This window comes from Schistocerca nitens, chromosome 1 (assembly GCF_023898315.1).
Source record: "Schistocerca nitens isolate TAMUIC-IGC-003100 chromosome 1, iqSchNite1.1, whole genome shotgun sequence".
Lineage (NCBI taxonomy): Eukaryota > Metazoa > Arthropoda > Insecta > Orthoptera > Acrididae > Schistocerca > Schistocerca nitens.
The window spans coordinates 152,403,603-152,422,108 of NC_064614.1; the positions used below are offsets into that span (position 1 = coordinate 152,403,603).

General features: G+C 40.8%; 1 protein-coding gene across 2 annotated transcripts in view; it reads right to left on the reverse strand.

Annotated features, from left to right (window-relative positions):
* LOC126243798 (caspase-1-like) overlaps positions 1–18,506 on the reverse strand; it is a 108,611-nt gene that overhangs the window by 17,512 nt on the left and 72,593 nt on the right. For both annotated transcript variants that reach the window (XM_049948189.1, XM_049948188.1), the window contains one exon: positions 6,958–7,099. In XM_049948189.1, coding sequence (XP_049804146.1) covers positions 6,958–7,099 — 142 coding nt within the window. The remainder of the gene's footprint in view (positions 1–6,957; positions 7,100–18,506) is intronic.

Here is an 18,506-nt window from a genome sequence, read left to right on the forward strand (position 1 = left end):
CATGTCTCTGGGAATATGCAAGCCTTCCCTGAAGAATGTCTAGTACCACTAATACTCTAAACTGACCGTTCACCTGTCATATTTTCCATTTATTATTTAGAACGGGGTTAGTTTGCCATATACTGACGGTGGTCATTCGCTGCTGATGTTTTGTAGACTCGTATACCCGTCGGGAAGGGAGACAATCCCCGTGGAAACAGTCCAATCCTTCTTGAATGCATGCCATAAAGTTTATACATGGTCACCGCGGCACAATACCTAGTGCCAAAGGTCACAGGTAATGAACGGATCTGTAATCGTAACAACGTGTGTGTTTCCATGTGCTGCCAAAGAGATTGCGACCCTCAAACTTCATTTGGCCATGTTCTTCCGGAGTTGAAATTTTTAAGGACACTAGTGTACTACTTACAGTCATGCATATCTCAAGTAATGAGTTCGTGAATACTCCTCCTCCTTAGGGTAGTAGCCCGCTATCTATCTTTACTTCGCAAGTCACCTTATGGTGTGTCGCACATAGTACTGTGCGCACCACTTGTGATATACACTCAAGAGCCAAGGAAACCGGTACACCTGCCTAATATCGTGCAGGACCCCCGGGAGCACGCAGAAGCGTCCCAACACCACGTGGCACGGTCTCGACTCTTCTCTGAAGTAGTGCTGGCGGGAACTCACACCACGAATCCTGCACATCTGTCCATAAATTCGTAAGAGTACGAGGTGTTGGAGATCTCTTCTGCTTAACAATGTTCATGTCTGGGGCGTTTGGGGCCCATCGGAAGTGTTTAAACTCCGAAGAGCGTTTCTGGAGCCACTCTTTAGCAATTTTGGACGTGTACGATGTCGCATTGTCCTGTTGGAATTGCCAAATTCCGTAGGAATTCACAATGGACATGAATGGATGCAGGTGATCAGACAGGATGCTTACGTACGTGTCACCTGTCAGAGTCGTTTCTAGACGTGTCAGGGATCCCATATCACTCCAACTGCACATGTCCCACACCATTACAGAGCCGCCACAACCTTGAACAGTCCCCTGCTTACATGCAGGGTCCATGGATTCATGAGGCTGTCTCCCTACCCGTACATGTCCATCCGCTAGATACAATTTGTAACGAGACTCTCCCGACCAGCCAACATGTTTCTAGTTATCAACAGTCCAATGTCGGTGTTGGCGGGCCCAGGCGAGGCGGAAAATTTTGAGTCGTGCAGTCATCAAGGGTACGCGTGTGGATCTTCGGCTTCGAAAGCCCATATCGATGATCTTTCGTTGAGTGGTTCGCACGCTGACGTTTGCTGATGGCTCAGCATTGAAATCAGTAGCAGTTTTCGGAAGGCTTGCACTTCTGTCACGTTGAACGGTTCTCTTGAGCCGTCGTTGGTTCCGTTCTTGAAGGATCTTCCTCCGCCCGCAGCGATGTCGGAGATTTGATGTTTTACCTGATTCCTGATATTCACGGTACACTCGTGAAATGGTCGTACAGGAAAATCCCCACTTCATCGCTACCTCTGAGATGCTGTGTCCCATTACTCATACGGCGACTATAACAGCACGTTCAAATTCAGTTAAATCTTGATAAAGTGCCTATATAAGACAACAAGTGTCTGGCGCAGGTGTTAGATCGGATACTGCTGCTAAAGTGGCAGGTTACCAAAATTTAAGTGACTTTGTACGTGGTGTTACAGTCGGTGCACGAGCGATGGGACACAACACCTCCGAGGTAGCGATGAGTGGCGATTTTCCCGTACGACCATTTCACGAGGGTAGCGTGAGTATCAGGAATCCCATAAAATATCAAATCTCTGATATAGCTGAGGCCGGGAAAAGATCCTTGCAAGAAATGGATCTAAGACGACTGAAGAGAATCGTTCAACGTGACAGAAGTGCAACCCTTCCGCAAATTGCTGCAAATTTCAGTGCTGAGCCATCAAAAAGTGTCAGCGCGCGAACCAATCAACTAAGCATCATCGATATGGACTTTCAGAGCCGTGGCCCACTCGTGTATCCTTGATGACTGCACGACACAAAGTTTTAAGCCTCGCCTGGGCCCGTAAACACCGACATTGGACTGTTGGTAACTCGAAACATGTTGGCTGGTCGGACGAGTGTCGTTTCAAATTGTATCGAGCGGATGGACGTGTACGGGTAGGGAGACAACCTCATGAATCCATAGACCATGTATGTCAGCAGGGACTATTCAAGGATGTGGAGGCTCTGTAATGGTGTGGGACGTGTGCAGTTGGAGTTGTAAGGAACCCCTGATACATCTAGATACGACTCTGACAGGTGACATGTGCGTAAGCATCCTGTCTGATCACCTGCATCCATTCGTGTCCATTGTGCATTCCGACGGACTTCGGCAATTTCAGCAGGACAATACGACACCCCACAGGTCCAAAATTGTTACATAGTGGCTCCAGAAACACTCTTAGGAGTTTAAACACTTCCACTAGCCACCAAACTCCCCAGACATGAACATTATTGAGCATATCTAAGATGCCTTGCAACGTGCTGTTCAGAAGAGCTCTACACCTCTCGTACTCTTACGGATTTATGGACAACGCTGCAGGGTTCATGGTGTCCATAACCTCCAGCACTACTTCAGACATTAGTCGAGTCTATGCCACGTCGTGTTGCGTCACTTCTGCTTGCTCGCAGGGCCCCTACACTGTATTAGGCAGGTGTTCCAGTTTCTTTGGCTCTTCAGTGTACAGCGAGAACCTGTTGTCATTTATCATGAGCGCACCTGCGCAAGAATACTGGCTTATTTATTTATGGACAAACCTTGATTTATAATTATTGTAAATTATCTGAGGTTTGCAGAAAGTTTATAAGACTTCTGTATTTAAATACTGTTATAATATATTAGTTTAGTGTGGGAAAGTGGTTAAGTGAGTCAAATTATGTCTGTAGAGCTTGAAAACGATGTGTTCTTGCTGGGGGTGGCCTTCAGCCAATGAGAGTTGGACTGTGGTGGAATACTGCAGGAGTCAAGTGGAAACTGGGACTTCCCGAGTGAGGAGCTCAAGGAAGCTGGAAGAAGTTAGAGCTGCTTGTGGAAACGTGCGTGATTCTGACGTATAGGTGGTAGATTCTTGGCGGTGAACAGTCGCTATGAGACTATAACTTTCGGAGACCCTTTTACTGGAGTGCTGGAAGAAGAAGACTGATATAGTGATGTGCGTGATTCAGTGATGGATGATTCTAGACGAACTGCCGCTACAATACCCAACTTTTCAAGTGACTCTAACTAACGAAAGATCTAAGCGTGCTACGCTTATATCACGGAACTGTTGACAGGTAGAGTGTGGGTTATTATTCTCGGTATGGCTCATGTTAATTTGTGAATCATCCTGTTAAATTCTGAACTGTTTTGAGCTGATGAATACTTTATATGCTGTGATCCCTCCAGTTCTGGCGGCAGCCAGGCGAAACTCGTTCAAGGTCACCCGCCTTTCGTAGCCATTCCAAGGTGAGACCACGACGTTTGGAACGCAGATTTACTGCAGACTTCATGCACTCGTAGTACTCCATGAGGACAACAAAATGTGTAAGCAGTCGCGCGTACTTCTCAAGCGTTATTGAGAAAATCGCAAGATGATTTCGGTCGTCAAATATATACCTGGGCGTGGACATTTTTACCACGAAGCGGCAGCAGCCGAGGATGCCGGCACGGTAGCTCAGCATGTTCGGTCAGAGAGCTGTTTTGTCTCTGTAATAAAAAAAAATAAAAAATAAAAAAGCTGAATGGAAGGATCAACAAACAAACTTTAACGGATGTCATGCGACGTCTGCAACGACCAAACCCAACGATCAACAACGAGAGAGAGAGAGACAGAGACAGAGACAGAGAGAGAAAGTGGATAGTGATCAAGACGCGTAATCGGTGGATCGAGTCCCGTTCGTCAGTTTTTCTTATTTTCAACACAATCATTTTCTTTACTATTTATATTAAAATTTATATAATGGGAAAAATATGTGTAATCGGATGAACTCTTATTAAATTTATAATGTTATTTGGCAGTCTACAAATTTTTACTATCGCAAATAATATAATATTCATAACTATCGACTAGTAAACGACCAATCGCATAAAGTGATACTGAAAATGTGTGCTTTTCCGTGTCTTCAAAACTGTTAGTCTTTAATCGAAAGAGAACGAGAAAGTTCTTCTCGTGAAGACACTATTAAAATACACTCGATACTGCATGACCAATTATCAGCGCCGGTATTTAAGAAAGTACTGCGTTATGCATGGTTTGCTTCCAAATTATCAGCTGAAAGAGAGGTTTTTGAAAATGTTAACGAGGCTTGTTTTTCCACAGAAAAACTCAAAAGACCTTGCGTATGCGGAAACATAGCATTTATTCAATGCAGTTGGTGCCGTTTAACTTTGTTTCCCATGTTTTTACGAAAAATACCATCCTGCAACTTGTACTCGTAATGTCGAAACCGACGATTAGTTGTACATCTTTCGAAAGCCGTCTGTGCCTGTCAAAACTTGCAGGTAACAAGTAGTTTCTGGCTCCATCTAGGTATAAGGGATTCCTCAAATCACGGACGAGCATACATTTTCAGTATCGCTTTATGCGGTTGGTCGTTTGCTAGTCGATAGTTATGAATATTATATTATTTGTAATAATAAAAATTTGTAGACTGCCAAATAACATCGTAAATTTAATAAAAGTTCATCCGATTACACGTATTTTCCCATTATATCAATTGTAATATAAATAGTAAAGCAAATGACTGTGTTGAAAATTAAAAAGAAAACTGACAAACAGGACTCGATTCAGCGACTACGGGGCTTGAACGCTAACCACTTTTTTTCTTTTTTTTTTTCGTTTTGTTCGTTGTTCACCGTTGTGTTTGGTCGTTGCGGACGCCACATGACATCCGTTCAAATTCGTTTGGTGATCCTTCCATTCAGTTTTTTTTTATTACAGAGACCAAACAGCTCTCTGGCCGAACACGCTGAGCTACAGTGCCGATATCCCCGGCTGCTGCCGCTTCGTGGTAAAAATGTCCATGTACAGGAACATATTTGACGACCGAAATCATCTTGCGATTTTCTCAATAACGCGTGAGAAGTACGCGCTACTGCTTACACACTTTGTTGTCCTCATGGAGTACTACGAGTGTACGAAGTTTGCAGTAAATCCGCGTTCCAAACGTCGTGGCCTCCCCTTGTTAGTTTTCACGAGTCCTTGATGACGGTTTAGTTTGGGGATATTTCTACCATTCTCGTAACGCTCTCGACGTAACTTTACTGCATTTGATTAGAGTATTATCTGTCTGTATTTTAACAGAATATCGTAGGACCATTTCTCGTTTATTCGAGATGTCCTTTCTTGAATAAACCTTATTCAGCATAATCCTCTGTCGCCTACATCAATTACAAACGTTATAATAGAAATCTTGTTGTTAGATTATTCGGTTTAAATTTTACTTTGTATTCTGTGTATTTTATTAACTCGCAATTCTATCCAATGCATAGACTATTTGACTTTAAGATCACAGCTAGAGTTTATTTTTTGCAACGAATTACCTGAGGGGCATGAAAGGAGACGTGCTCGGTTTGACCCTATGACTACATCTAGATATTATTTTTTTAACAGAGCCGTGCATAGCCCAAGTAAACAAGTACGAGTAATCGGAGGTAAAGAAGCAACTGGTTTGCACGTATGGGATGCTGTTTAGGAAGAGAAACTACTCAGCAGTAGCCGCTAGGTACAGTCGCAATTGACATATTAGTGTGTGTGTGTGTGTGGAAAACAGAGTGGACTGGAAAACCAGAAGACTTGTAAATTCATTATATCTTAATCAAAAAGTTTCAATTAAAGTGAGAGGAGAAAGTACAAACTGGATCGGACTAGGAAAAGGAGTAAGACAAGAATGCTGTCTATCACCTACTCTTTTCAACCTCTACTTGGAAAATATGATTGACCAATGCTCATTAGATGACAAAGGCGTAGAAATTGGAGGAAGAAGAGTACGGTGTTTGAGGTTTGCTGATGACACAGTCCTTCTAGCCACAGAGGAAAAAGAATTACAGGATTTGGTGGACACCATTGAAACTAACGGAAAAAATATGGAATGAAAATTAACACAAATAAAACAAAAATATTGGCACTAGGAGGAAATAAGGAAATAAAAATTATTCTGAATGGAGAAATACTAGAACAGGTGCAAAATTTTAAGTATCTTGGAAGCAGGATAAACGCCGACTGGAGGTGCACCACAGAAATTAAAACAAGGATAGCAATGGCAAAAGAGGCGTTTTATAAGAAAAGGAGAATTTTATGCAGCGGTCTGGACAGAGAACTCAGGAAGAGACTCATAAAATGTCTTGTGTGGAGTGTTCTTCGATATGGCGCTGAAACATGGACTATGAGGAAGAAAGACAGAGAAAGGCTGGAGGCTTTTGACATCTGGACATGGCGGAGGATGGAAAGAATAAGTTGGACGGACAGAGTAAAAAATGTGAGAAGAGTGGGAGAGAAAAGACAGTTACTAGATGTAATAAAGAGAAGAAAAAGAAACTGGATTGGGCATATATTAAGAAAGAATGACGGACTGATCAAAACAGTTTTAGAAGGTTATGTAGAAGGGAAAAGGAAGCGAGGAAGGAAGAGATTCCAGATACTGGATGACATGATGGACAGTACAACATACAGCAGCCTTAAGAAGAAAGCAATGGATCGCACAAAATAGAGGGGCAAAGGACCTGCTAATATAGCAGATAACTGATGATAATGTGTGTGTGTGGGTGTCACGTTTATATAAATTTGTTATATAATTAATGGGTATATGCAAAAAACTTTGATAAATTTTCTAAATTTTTTGTTAGCAGTTACAGTGCACAAACATTTTTGCCCGCAGCGTCTCTCAGAATAAGGAAAGAATTTGAAACGTAGGCAACCTTTAAGTCGAACATATGGAAATTGTCGAGGCCGTACCTTCGAATGTCGAGTATGAAACGATGATGTCGGCGTAAGAAGGCACTGGGTAAGTGAGCTCCTCGGCGCGGCCATTGTCGGGCGCGTCTGCAGTGAGGTCGCTCACCGTCACGCCGGCATCGGTACCTGTTCCCTTACACGCCTGCAACACAAAGAGAGCGCTCCAGCCGGGATTCATAACAGAAACACATGAGGGTGGTAGTGAAGTTTCAGCCAGGTCGGTGGGTTACTGGAGCCCCTTGCATCATGATCCACTGCAACAGAGAATTGTTTTCCAATTTTGTGTGGCTGTAAGAAGTAAGCTCAGTGGAACACGTATTTATCACTGCCTGCAAACACTACAGTAGTGGCTGTGTAACGTTGTATACAGGGTATTACAAAAAGGTACGGCCAAACTTTCAGGAAACGTTCCTCACACACAAATAAAGAAAAGATGTTATGTGGACATGTGTCCGGAAACGCTTATTTCCATGTTAGAGCTCATTTTAGTTTCGTCAGTATGTACTGTACTTCCTCGATTCAGCGCCAGTTGGCCCAGTTGAAGGAAGGTAATGTTGACTTCGGTGCTTGTGTTGACATGCGACTCATTGCTTTACAGTGCGAGCATCAAGCACATCAGTACGTAGCATCAACAGGTTAGTGTTCATCACGAACGTGGTTTTGCAGTCAGTGCACTGTTCACAAATGCGGAGTTGGCAGATGTCCATTTCATGTATGGATTAGCACGGGGCAATAGCCGTGACTCGGTACGTTTGTATCGAGACAGATTTCCAGAACGAAGGTGTCCCGACAGGAAGACGCTCGAAGCAATTGATCGGCGTCTTAGGGAGCACGGAACATTCCAGCCTATGACTCGCGACTGGGGAAGACCTAGAACGACGAGGACACCTGCAATGGACGAGGCAATTCTTCGTGCAGTTGACGATAACTGTAATGTCAGCGTCAGAGAAGTTGCTGCTGTACCAGGTAACGTTGACCACGTCAGTGTATGGAGAGTGCTACGGGGGAACCAGTTGTTTCCGTACCATGTACAGCGTGTGCAGGCACTATCAGCAGCCGATTGGCCTCCACGGGTACACTTCTGCGAATGGTTCATCCAACAATGTGTCAATCCTCTGTTGCTGTGTGTTTTCATTCCATGATTAATGTGATTTGAAGAGAACTAATAAAATGAGCTCTAACATGGAAAGTAAGCGTTTCCGGACACATGTCCACATAACATATTCTCTTTCGTTGTGTGTGAGGAATGTTTCCTGAAAGTTTGGCCGTACCTTTTTGTAACACCCTGTATACTGCAGAATGGGTACCGCGAGACATGATCCTGCACCGCTGACACAAGTGACACAATGTCTGTTAAAGAAGAGGTGTGGCTGTGCCAATCGCTCTTTGTCAACCGAGAACAGTAAAATGCGTTTACGCCGGCCGGTGTGGCCGAGCGGTTCTAGGCGCTTCAGTCTGGAACCGCGCGACCGCTACGGTCGCAGGTTCGAATCATGCCTCGGGCATGGATGTGTGTGATGTCCTTAGGTTAGTTAGGTTTAAGTAGTTCTAAGTTCTAGGGGACTGATGACCACAGATATTGAGTCCCATAGTGCTCAGAGCCATTTGAACCAAATTGTGTTTACGTGGTCACTATGGTATAGAGGTAGTGTCTTTCACTCGTGATCAGAATTTCCTGGTGCCGGGTTGAGTCCTAGTAATTATCGGTATTGGTGCAAGAAGTCACCCTCGTTATTTCTACAGTGTGGTCAAAATGGACGGAGCAGCTGAGAGAGATTCAGACAACTTTTGACCTTGGAGGGGGTAATTGTCCCTAAAAGGTGCAATAATCAGCAATTACCGACGGCATGAGAATGTAGAAGGCAACACAAATCACTGCACGTATCTACAACACTTACGGCCTGCGAGTGAAAAGTTGCATGATAATCTCTCCATTATCTAACCGTTCCCTATTAGTTAAGCAATCGGATCTGTGGGAAGGAAGTGCAAAGTGAGAGATGTCTATAAGAAAAAGACTGAATAACAAAACAGAGTTTGTCGCAAGATGGCGTCAGTCGTCGAGCAGCTGTACGAGCAACAGCAAGGAGCCACAGAGATGTCGCGTTATAACATGAGGAGGAGGCGTTCACGCCACACAGTTTATAAAGCTGTAGACAACATTGATATTAATGTCAATAGTGTTAATGGGCAGGTGTTTTTGCACGGCCCTGCTGTTTTTTGTGGTTGTTGTTGTTGTTGTGGTCTTCAGTCCTGAGACTGGTTTGATGCAGCTCTCCATGCTACTCTATCCTGTGCAAGCTTCTTCATCTCCCAGTACCTACTGCAACCTACATCCTTCTGAATCTGCTTAGTGTATTTATCTCTTGGTCTCCCCCTACGATTTTTACCCTCCACGCTGCCCTCCAATACTAAATTGGTGATCCCTTGATGCCTCAGAACATGTCCTACCAACCGATCCCTTCTTCTGGTCAAGTTGTGCCACAAACTCCTCTTCTCCCCAATCCTATTCAGTACCTCCTCATTAGTTATGTGATCTACCCATCTAATCTTCAGCATTCTTCTGTAGCACCACATTTCGAAAGCTTCAATTCTCTTCTTGTCCAAACTATTTACCGTCCATGTTTCACTTCCATATATGGCTACACTCCATACAAATACTTTCAGAAATGACTTCCTGACACTTAAATCTATACTCGATGTTAACAAATTTCTCTTGTTCAGAAACGCTTTCCTTGCCATTGCCAGTCTACATTTTATATCCTCTCTACTTCGACCATCATCAGTTATTTTGCTCCCCAAACAGCAAAACTGCTTTACTACTTTAAGTGTCTCATTTCCTAATCTAATACCCTCAGCATCACCCGACTTACTTCGACTACATTCCATTATCCTCGTTTTGCTTTTGTTGATGTTCATCTTATATCCTCCCTTCAAGACACCATCCATTCCGTTCAACTGCTCTTCCAAGTCCTTTGCTGTCTCTGACAGAATTACAATGTCATCGGCGAACCTCAAAATTTTTATTTCTTCTCCATGGATTTTAATACCTACTCCGAATTTTTCTTTTGTTTCCTTTACTGATTGCTCAATATACAGATTGAATAACATCGGGGAGAGGCTACAACCCTGTCTTACTCCCTTCCCAACCACTGCTTCCCTTTCATGTCCCTCGACTCTTATAACTGCCATATGGTTTCTGTACAAATTGTAAATCTGCATGTGGCAGGGAAGAAATAAAATTTGAAAATGGAAATACAATAGTTCCGTCCATATATAGTGCAGGACCATGAAATGAAATGGAATGAAGATGATGATTTATGATCAGACGAATATAAGATAATATCAACAGTAGCAGCAAATAGTGTTGCGTGAGTAGGCTTTATAACGAATAAGGAAGTAGGCCATAGAATAGGTTACTGTTAACATTTCGGGGATAATATTATTTTCATCAGAATCAGCAGCAAACCAACAACAACATTTCAGGTAAGTCACAAGATGAAGATGAAAAGGCAGAGATGATGTGTTATGATATTGAAAGAGTATTCAGTAAGTAAAGGGATATGAAAATCACTATTGTGGGTTATTTGAACGCTGTAGCAAATGGTTCAAATGGCTCTGAGCATTATGGGACCTAACTTCTGAGGTCATCAGTCCCCTAGAACGTAGAACTACTTAAACCTAACTAACCTAAGGGCATCACACACATCCATGCCCGAGGCAGGATTCGAACCTGTGACCGTAGCGGTCGCGCGGTTCCAGGCTAGAACCGCTTGGCCACTCCGGCCGGCGAACGCAGTAGCAGGTACGGGGGGCGAGGGGGTGTTGGTGGGGTGGGGGGGGGGGCGGGTACAGACGTACAGGACAACAGGCTACCGGTAGTCGGAATGACGGAAGAAAGAGACTAAGTCAGTTCAGCTATAAATTTCAACAAGTAACTGTGAATATGCGGTTAAAAAATGACAAGAGGAGGATGTATACTTGCAAATAGCCTGGACACATGGGGAGATTCCAAATACGTTACGCCATGGTAAGGCAGAGATTCCGAAGTTAGATGTTGGATTGTAAGGCGCTCTCTGGAGTAGATATAGACTCATATCACAATTTAGTAATGATGAAAAATAGGCTGTAGGTTAACACACGCGTCCGGAAGAATCGATGTGGAAAGAACTGGAATGACGAAGTGCTTTTGAAGTTCTCTAACGATGGAAAATCCGACAATAATGAATACTACAATACGTAGTTCAGTTGAAGAGGGTGGTCATCTCTAAAGGCGATAATAACTGAAGTTGACCAGACAAATATAGGTACGAGGAAGTTATTTGCGAACAAACCTCGCGTAAGGGAGGAAAAATTCCATTTAACCGTCGAAACAAAGAGGTACAAAACTGTTCAAGAAAGAACAGGAACACAACAATGTAAGTCACTTATGAATGAAATAAATAAGTACAGGGAAGTCAAGGCAAAAACGACTACAGAAAAACTTTGAAAAAAATCGAGAAAGATATAGTCGCCCGAAGGACCGTTTCAGCACATGAAAAACTGAAACTAACCACCAAGGAAATTAAAATCTAAAGCATTATTATTAAGGGGGGTAGGACGTCAAACGGGACGACTTGGAGCAGGAGAGACACCACAGGAATTTTTAACTTCCACTGTCTATACTTTTAAAAATAAATTCATAGAACTTTGTCAGAATGACCAGAAAGGATTCAGGATTTACACTTATAGTGGTGGAAGTTCAAAAATATAAGAAAATAATTTATTTTTTTACATTTGTATTTCACCTTTTTTCACTTACCATTGGCTGCATTTGTTGCTATAGGTACACTTTTCTTCATAAGTAAGGGAGATTATTCGATTAATTTTGCACAGCATACAAACCATACTTACAGGTGTATGAAGCTCTAGACTTTTCCAAATATATTAAAAACTGTGGTAAAAATTGAGATAATTAACGGTAATATTTGAGTTTTTTCTAAACATAAAGTTTAAAATGTAACAGTACATTCATTTTTTCATAAATTAAATAATGTCTAGAGTTTCATACACCTGTAAGTATGGTTTGAATGCTGTGCAAAATTCATGGAGGAATCTCTCTTACTTATGAAGAAACTTGTACCTATAGCAACAAACGCAGCCAATAGAAGTGAAAAAATGATGAACATTCACATGTAAAAAAAATTATTTTGTTATTTTTTTTGAACTTCCACTGCTATAATTTTAAATCCGGAATCCTTCCTGGGCATGCTACCAAAGTTTTATGAATTTATTCGAAAAAGTATAGACAGTGGAAATTAAAATGTCCTGTGGTGTCTGTCCTGCTCCAAGACGGCCCGTTTGACGTCCTACCCCCCTTAAGAGTGCAAGAGGAATTCCACTCTGATGAAACTCAGAGTTTCTTAATTTAAGAACCTCGCGGTACCCCATTCTTGATTGTTTCTCAGTTTGAGAAATCACCAGTTTTTTTACATATTATGTGAACTGCTTATTTCAACTTTCTGCACTCTTCCAGTTACGTATGATTTAAACCATTTGAACGCTGTCCCATTCATACCACAATACTTGAGCTTATCTAGAAGAATTTCATGATTTGCTCAATCAAAAGCCTTTGAGAGATCACAAAAAAACCCAACGGGTGACATCCTGTTACTCAGATCATTTAATATTTCATTAGTGAAAGTATATATAGCATTTTCCGTTGAAAAACCTTTCTGGAAACCAAACTGACATTTTGTTAAAATTTTGTTTTTACAATGGTGTGAAGCTACTGTACAGTACATTACTTTTTCAAGAATTTTGGATGAGGCAGTCAGAAGAGAGATTGGGTGGTAGTTGTTGACATCAGACATATCCCCTTTTTTATGCAGTGGTTTAACAATGGCATACTTCAGTCTATCTGGGTAATACCCTGCTTCAGGGAGCTATTACATATGTTCTAAGAATCACACTTATCTCTTGGGAACAAGCTTTTATTATCCTGCTGGATATGCCATCAATTCCATGTGAGCTTTTTTTCTGGAGAGAGTTTATTATCTTCCTAATTTCGGAAGGAGAGGTGGGTGGAATTACCAGTTGTATCAAATTGTGTGGGTAAGGCCTCTTCCATTAACTGCCTTGCTTCTTCTAATGAACATTTAGATCCTATTTTCTCTACAACATTTCAAAAATGGTTACTCAAAATGTTTTCGGCTTCCGGCTTGTTTTTTGTCAAGTTTCCATTCGATTTGATGGTAATGCCGTCATCCTCTATGCACTATGTGCACTAGTTCCTGGAACATGTACTTGTTGTAGTACTCGCGCTTCCACATTAGGAGCCTCGTGATGACTGGGTGTTGTGTGCTGTCCTTAGGTTAGTTAGGTTTAAGTAGTTCTAAGTTCTAGAGGACTGATGACCATAGTTGTTAAGTCCCATAGTGCTCAGAGCCATTTGAACCATTTTTGAACCACATTAGGAGTAAACGTGGTGCGAGGACTCCCATGATTCACTTTTGTTGGAGCTAAGGAGCCAGAGTCTGCTAGTTACTGGAAAAGACAGCCGAATAATAGTGCAGATACTGCACTGTTTTCTGGTATTTTTCAGCATACACGACACGGACTTGACGGTTAGTTCCATTTGCCAGACCATAAGATAGTGTTTGCAATTTTCCGTGTGTAATATTAGGTTTCCACTATGCTGGTATGTAAAAAGATAAAACTACAATGGAATTCATTTCACAAGCTTATCAAACACCAAATAGTTCCAATAGAATTAATGTAGGCACTGCATGTACCCATAACCGTTAATACAGTTCACACTAACAACACTAACAGAAGTTTACTGCATACTAAATCCATGAACAATACCAGAGGAGTGTGTCCTCGTTTATATACTGTGGTGTGTAGGATGTTCGTAATATCAAAGAGCCTGCAGTAAAAGTGATGCGTTTCACGATAGGGAAGGTGGACAAGTGCTCATAGCTCTTAAGGCACGCATTTTAGAATCTATGTTTACAGGGCACTTTTATTTTGTTTTGGTTCACGCTACGTTTCTTAACACCCTGTTTTAGATCTCTGGTGCGACTTTCACAAAGAAGTTTCATTAAATATGAATATTATTTTTTTTTAAATTAAATTGATCGATTTCAATTTGAAATTGTTTTTAAACCAGTATTGCATAAATTTATTGCAACATAAACAATGAAATTATTTCTCTGTAAATTAATAAAATGAAAATTTGAATAAAATAAAGCAAAAACTGAGAATGGGTTTGATAAGAAATCAGGAGCAAGAAATGTGTAAGTAATATACTTAAGTTGCGAATATCAGCAAAAGCACCAAAAAATAAAGCAAGATGGTTTAAGATCTTGTAGTAAATCTAAAGAAACATAGAGCACAGAGGAATTTGGAAGAGAAATAGAAATAGTACAGTCTGCTTAAAAGAAATGCATAAATGCAGAAGCTTAAAAGCATTATGATCAGCAGTGGCAATAAAGGGAGATGGCTTAAGACTTTCAGTCAATTTAAGGAAAACGAGAGTCTTAAGGAATTTGGTAGAAAGTCAGGGAAAGTAAGATATGCCTATGAAAAGTGGATAAATCTAGATGTTCTAGAACAAAACCGACTTGGACTACAGTAAAATAATTTTAAAGCACGTTGTAAATGTGAAGAGAGAAAGAGTGTAAAGAAATTTACAAGAAAAATTAGCAAACCCAATATCTGTTTGTAAAGAATGTGTAGTTATTGATTTAAAATAAATATTTAAGTAGGCCTGTAAATATAATTACTTAAATTTGAACCGTATGTATTCAGTACTGTGGAACATTCTACTGTCACATATTATGCATTAATCGTAACTTTCATTAATAATCACGTCTGTCCACAGAGGTGTCATTGCTGCTGTACTACGTGTTTAGTGCTTTTGTAATAAAGTTTGTGTACGGCAAAAAAATATCGTGTGTTTCGCCGCTGGCGCACTAAAGATCCACAGGAAATGCACTTTTTTTTTTTTGAGAGAGATACGAATATGTTAAAATAAAATGACAGTATGCAGAACATTCCATTATGGTATCATCTAGATTGCACTGTGAGTTGAATGGAACAATTCTGTACATTGGCTGCTCTGTTCCGTAGTGGCTCTGTGGGTAAATGCAGCACTACAAAACTCAAGGTCTGGGGTTCAGTCATCAGTCACAGTGAACTTTTATCTTTCCGTTAATTATCGTTTGTCTACTCTCTCAAGTGATAGATAACAGCTTTACACTTCTTTGTGTGTATAAACTGTTCATGTTGATGTAAATTTGACAATTGTAAGAAATAGTCACGCTTAGGAATAATGTAAGAAATAGGTGTAAAAGCCAGTGTGCTATTGTTTGAAACGAAAGTGGCTCTGGGGAGTGGAAAAGGTGGTAAGGGCGAATTGGCGCGCTACCTAGAGCAAGAGCAGGAAAAATTTGCACAAAATGCCTAGGATGAAGACTGCAAACGGCGTACTGCATAGCTGCGTGTTGTTGGGCTACTGTATATAAAATTGAACGACGCCAAGAAGAGAAATTTAGCCCATACAACAAAGTAGTTGTAGGCCATACTGTGGGTAGTGCAGCCGTCATAACTGTTCGCCATACCCAAGCCTACAACAAACAAGTTAATATTTATTTGTATTTTACGCTTGCACAGCGTAAACCATTAATTTAAACTGTGATTTTAATAATAATTCTTGATTAATCCGAGTGTCCTCTTTTACAGACTTATGAAGTACCAAGTTAATATAAGAAGGCACCATTTCAGTTGTTTTGTGTAAATAATGAGAAAGTTTTCTTAACTAGTGCAAAGTGTTATAGTAAAAGTTTGCTTACGTAAATTTCAGTCAGAGTGAAGCAAAATTCCTAGAATCTGTTAAATGACTATACAGAGTTAGTTCAAAGAGTAACAGCTGAGCGGAGTGGCCGCGTGGTTTGAGGCGCCATGGCACGGATTCCACGGCCCCTCCCGCCGGAGGTTCGAGTCCTCCCTTGGGCATAGGTGTGTGTGTTGTTGTTAGCATAAGATAGTTTAAGTTAGTTTAAGTAGTGTAAGTCTAGGAACCGATGACCTCATCAGTTTGGTCCCTTAGGAATTCACATACATTTGAACATTTTTTCAAAGAGTAACAGCTTTTGAAAGTAAATTCTAGTAAGAAAGAGTTTTTTAAATAAAATGTTCAGTATAAAAGGTGTGTGCTTTAGTATCTAAGTATTTCTGTATTTAAGTATATTGATTAGGAAAAATGCTTTTCTTAAGGTCCTCCGTGGCCAAACTTTTTTAGCTTTCTTGAAGTTATCTACTGGGCGTTTTCTCTTTTAAAAACGTAATTTATAAGGGTGTAGTCCAACATTGTTTAAGTGTAGTAATATTTATTTGAAAAACCAAATATAACAGTAGCAAGAAAGTAGGCAAAATTCATAGTTCCGCTTTTCCAATAATTCATTGTTTCACTTCCTGGATAGGCTGTCGACCATTAGCACATGTTTTAAACCACTAAATGAAGTTGGAACTGAGTTGTCCTAGCTTCAATATAATATTATTCATATTGCGTTTCTATCTAAACGCTGCGTAAGATCTTAGGAAAAGAAGTGAATAGTCTCATTTACTTTTCCATTAGCCACAACACACGGTCTAATCCTGTAAAACGGGTAACTCTATTGATTAGCTTGTCCTATAAAGACAAAGTGTACTTTATATGGAAACTAAACTAAATTTTAGTAGGAGGGTTATACGTGGCAACATAGAGACAGGTTTTCTGTTATTTAGTTAAAAGTGTACTAAATTACAATAGTAATGGTAGGATTATAAAAGGAGATAAGAACGTGTAACCTCCAGTCCCCCCTGCAGGCACACTATTTGTAAGTCGGATTTTGAAACTTTCTTATGTAATGAATCTGTTGTAACATCAAGTATAGACGTTAGTGATCTGCCAAAATAGTAGTAATCTCTGTTCTGGTAACGAAAGAATCCAGATGTGCCTGGCATGCGTAATTAGAGTCCATGTCGCACTTCCTTTTTAGGTCGCTGCATTAGGAGAATTACATAACCTTCTGATGCCTTATTCTTATGACTGTAAGAGGAAGAACTGGCAAAGTTACATATCTCTTATTTACAATAATAAATCAACAATAATTAGTGAGTGTATTACAGACCAACATTCTGTTATTGTTTCCGCCTCCTACACAAATATTGCAATGCGTAATATATTTGCATGTCTATTTGACATTGCAACTAACGGAGACGTTCATCGCACAGTGTCTTTCGACGTCTTTTCGAACCTGCATCTTCGCGATTTCTTTCCTAAGATTCATTTTTTAACATGGTATACAACTAAACCGTCCTACCTTAATACCATAAGTCGTCAGATACATGAGCAAATAATTAGAATTTATTTGCAATACACGAAACACTGTGTATCAGATCCGGACTCCGATGTAGATTCTTTAGTTCCATCACCAATACTTTTATTGATTGAGCCATACAAGCTCCATCCGTGACAAACCTTCTCGAGTTCAGTTATGCCAGTACCCATCTCCTGCAATCAAAACTTCACAGTACCCGTCATGCATAGCCTGCTGGACAAATACTCCTTGATATTGTGGAGGAATGTATTAGCCACAGCCTGTTACTGACAGGCAGCTTCATTCATGAAACGACAGGCGGGTTGTGGTTATACCATTTCTCTACAATAACCTCTCTTCCAGAAGAGATACTCCAGCAGAACTAGACAGAGACCATCTGCGAAGTTTGGAAACTGAGGCAGAACTCAGGCACTGAACGCAGGTTATTGAGATCCGTGACTGGACAGCTTAGTCGGTAAGAGCACTATCCACGAGAGACAAGAGTATAGCCTCCTGAGACCTGATGTCCATTATAAGGGACATAAGAGTTTCTCCCTCCCACTATCACAGATTCTGCATTTCCCATCGTAATACCTGTCGTCCACTTGAATGGACAGCATAGTACAGCGACCCGGTGTGAGAGACGGTCCCTGCGATCACTTGGCGCCAACTAGCAGCTTTATATATATATATATATATATATATATATATATATATATATATATATATATATATATATACACATACATATATATATATATATACAGGGTGTTTCAAAAATGACCGGTATATTTGAAACGGCAATACAAACTAAACGAGCAGCGATAGAAATACACCGTTTGTTGCAATATGCTTGGGACAACAGTACATTTTCAGGCAGACAAACTTTCGAAATTACAGTAGTTACAATTTTCAACAACAGATGGCGCTGCGGTCTGGGAAACTCTATAGTACGATATTTTCCACATATCCACCATGCGTAGCAATAATATGGCGTAGTCTCTGAATGAAATTACACGAAACCTTTGACAACGTGTCTGGCGGAATGGCTTCACATGCAGATGAGATGTACTGCTTCAGCTGTTCAATTGTTTCTGAATTCTGGCGGTACACCTGGTCTTTCAAGTGTCCCCACAGAAAGAAGTCACAGGGGTTCATGTCTGGCGAATAGGGAGGCCAATCCACGCCGCCTCCTGTATGTTTCGGATA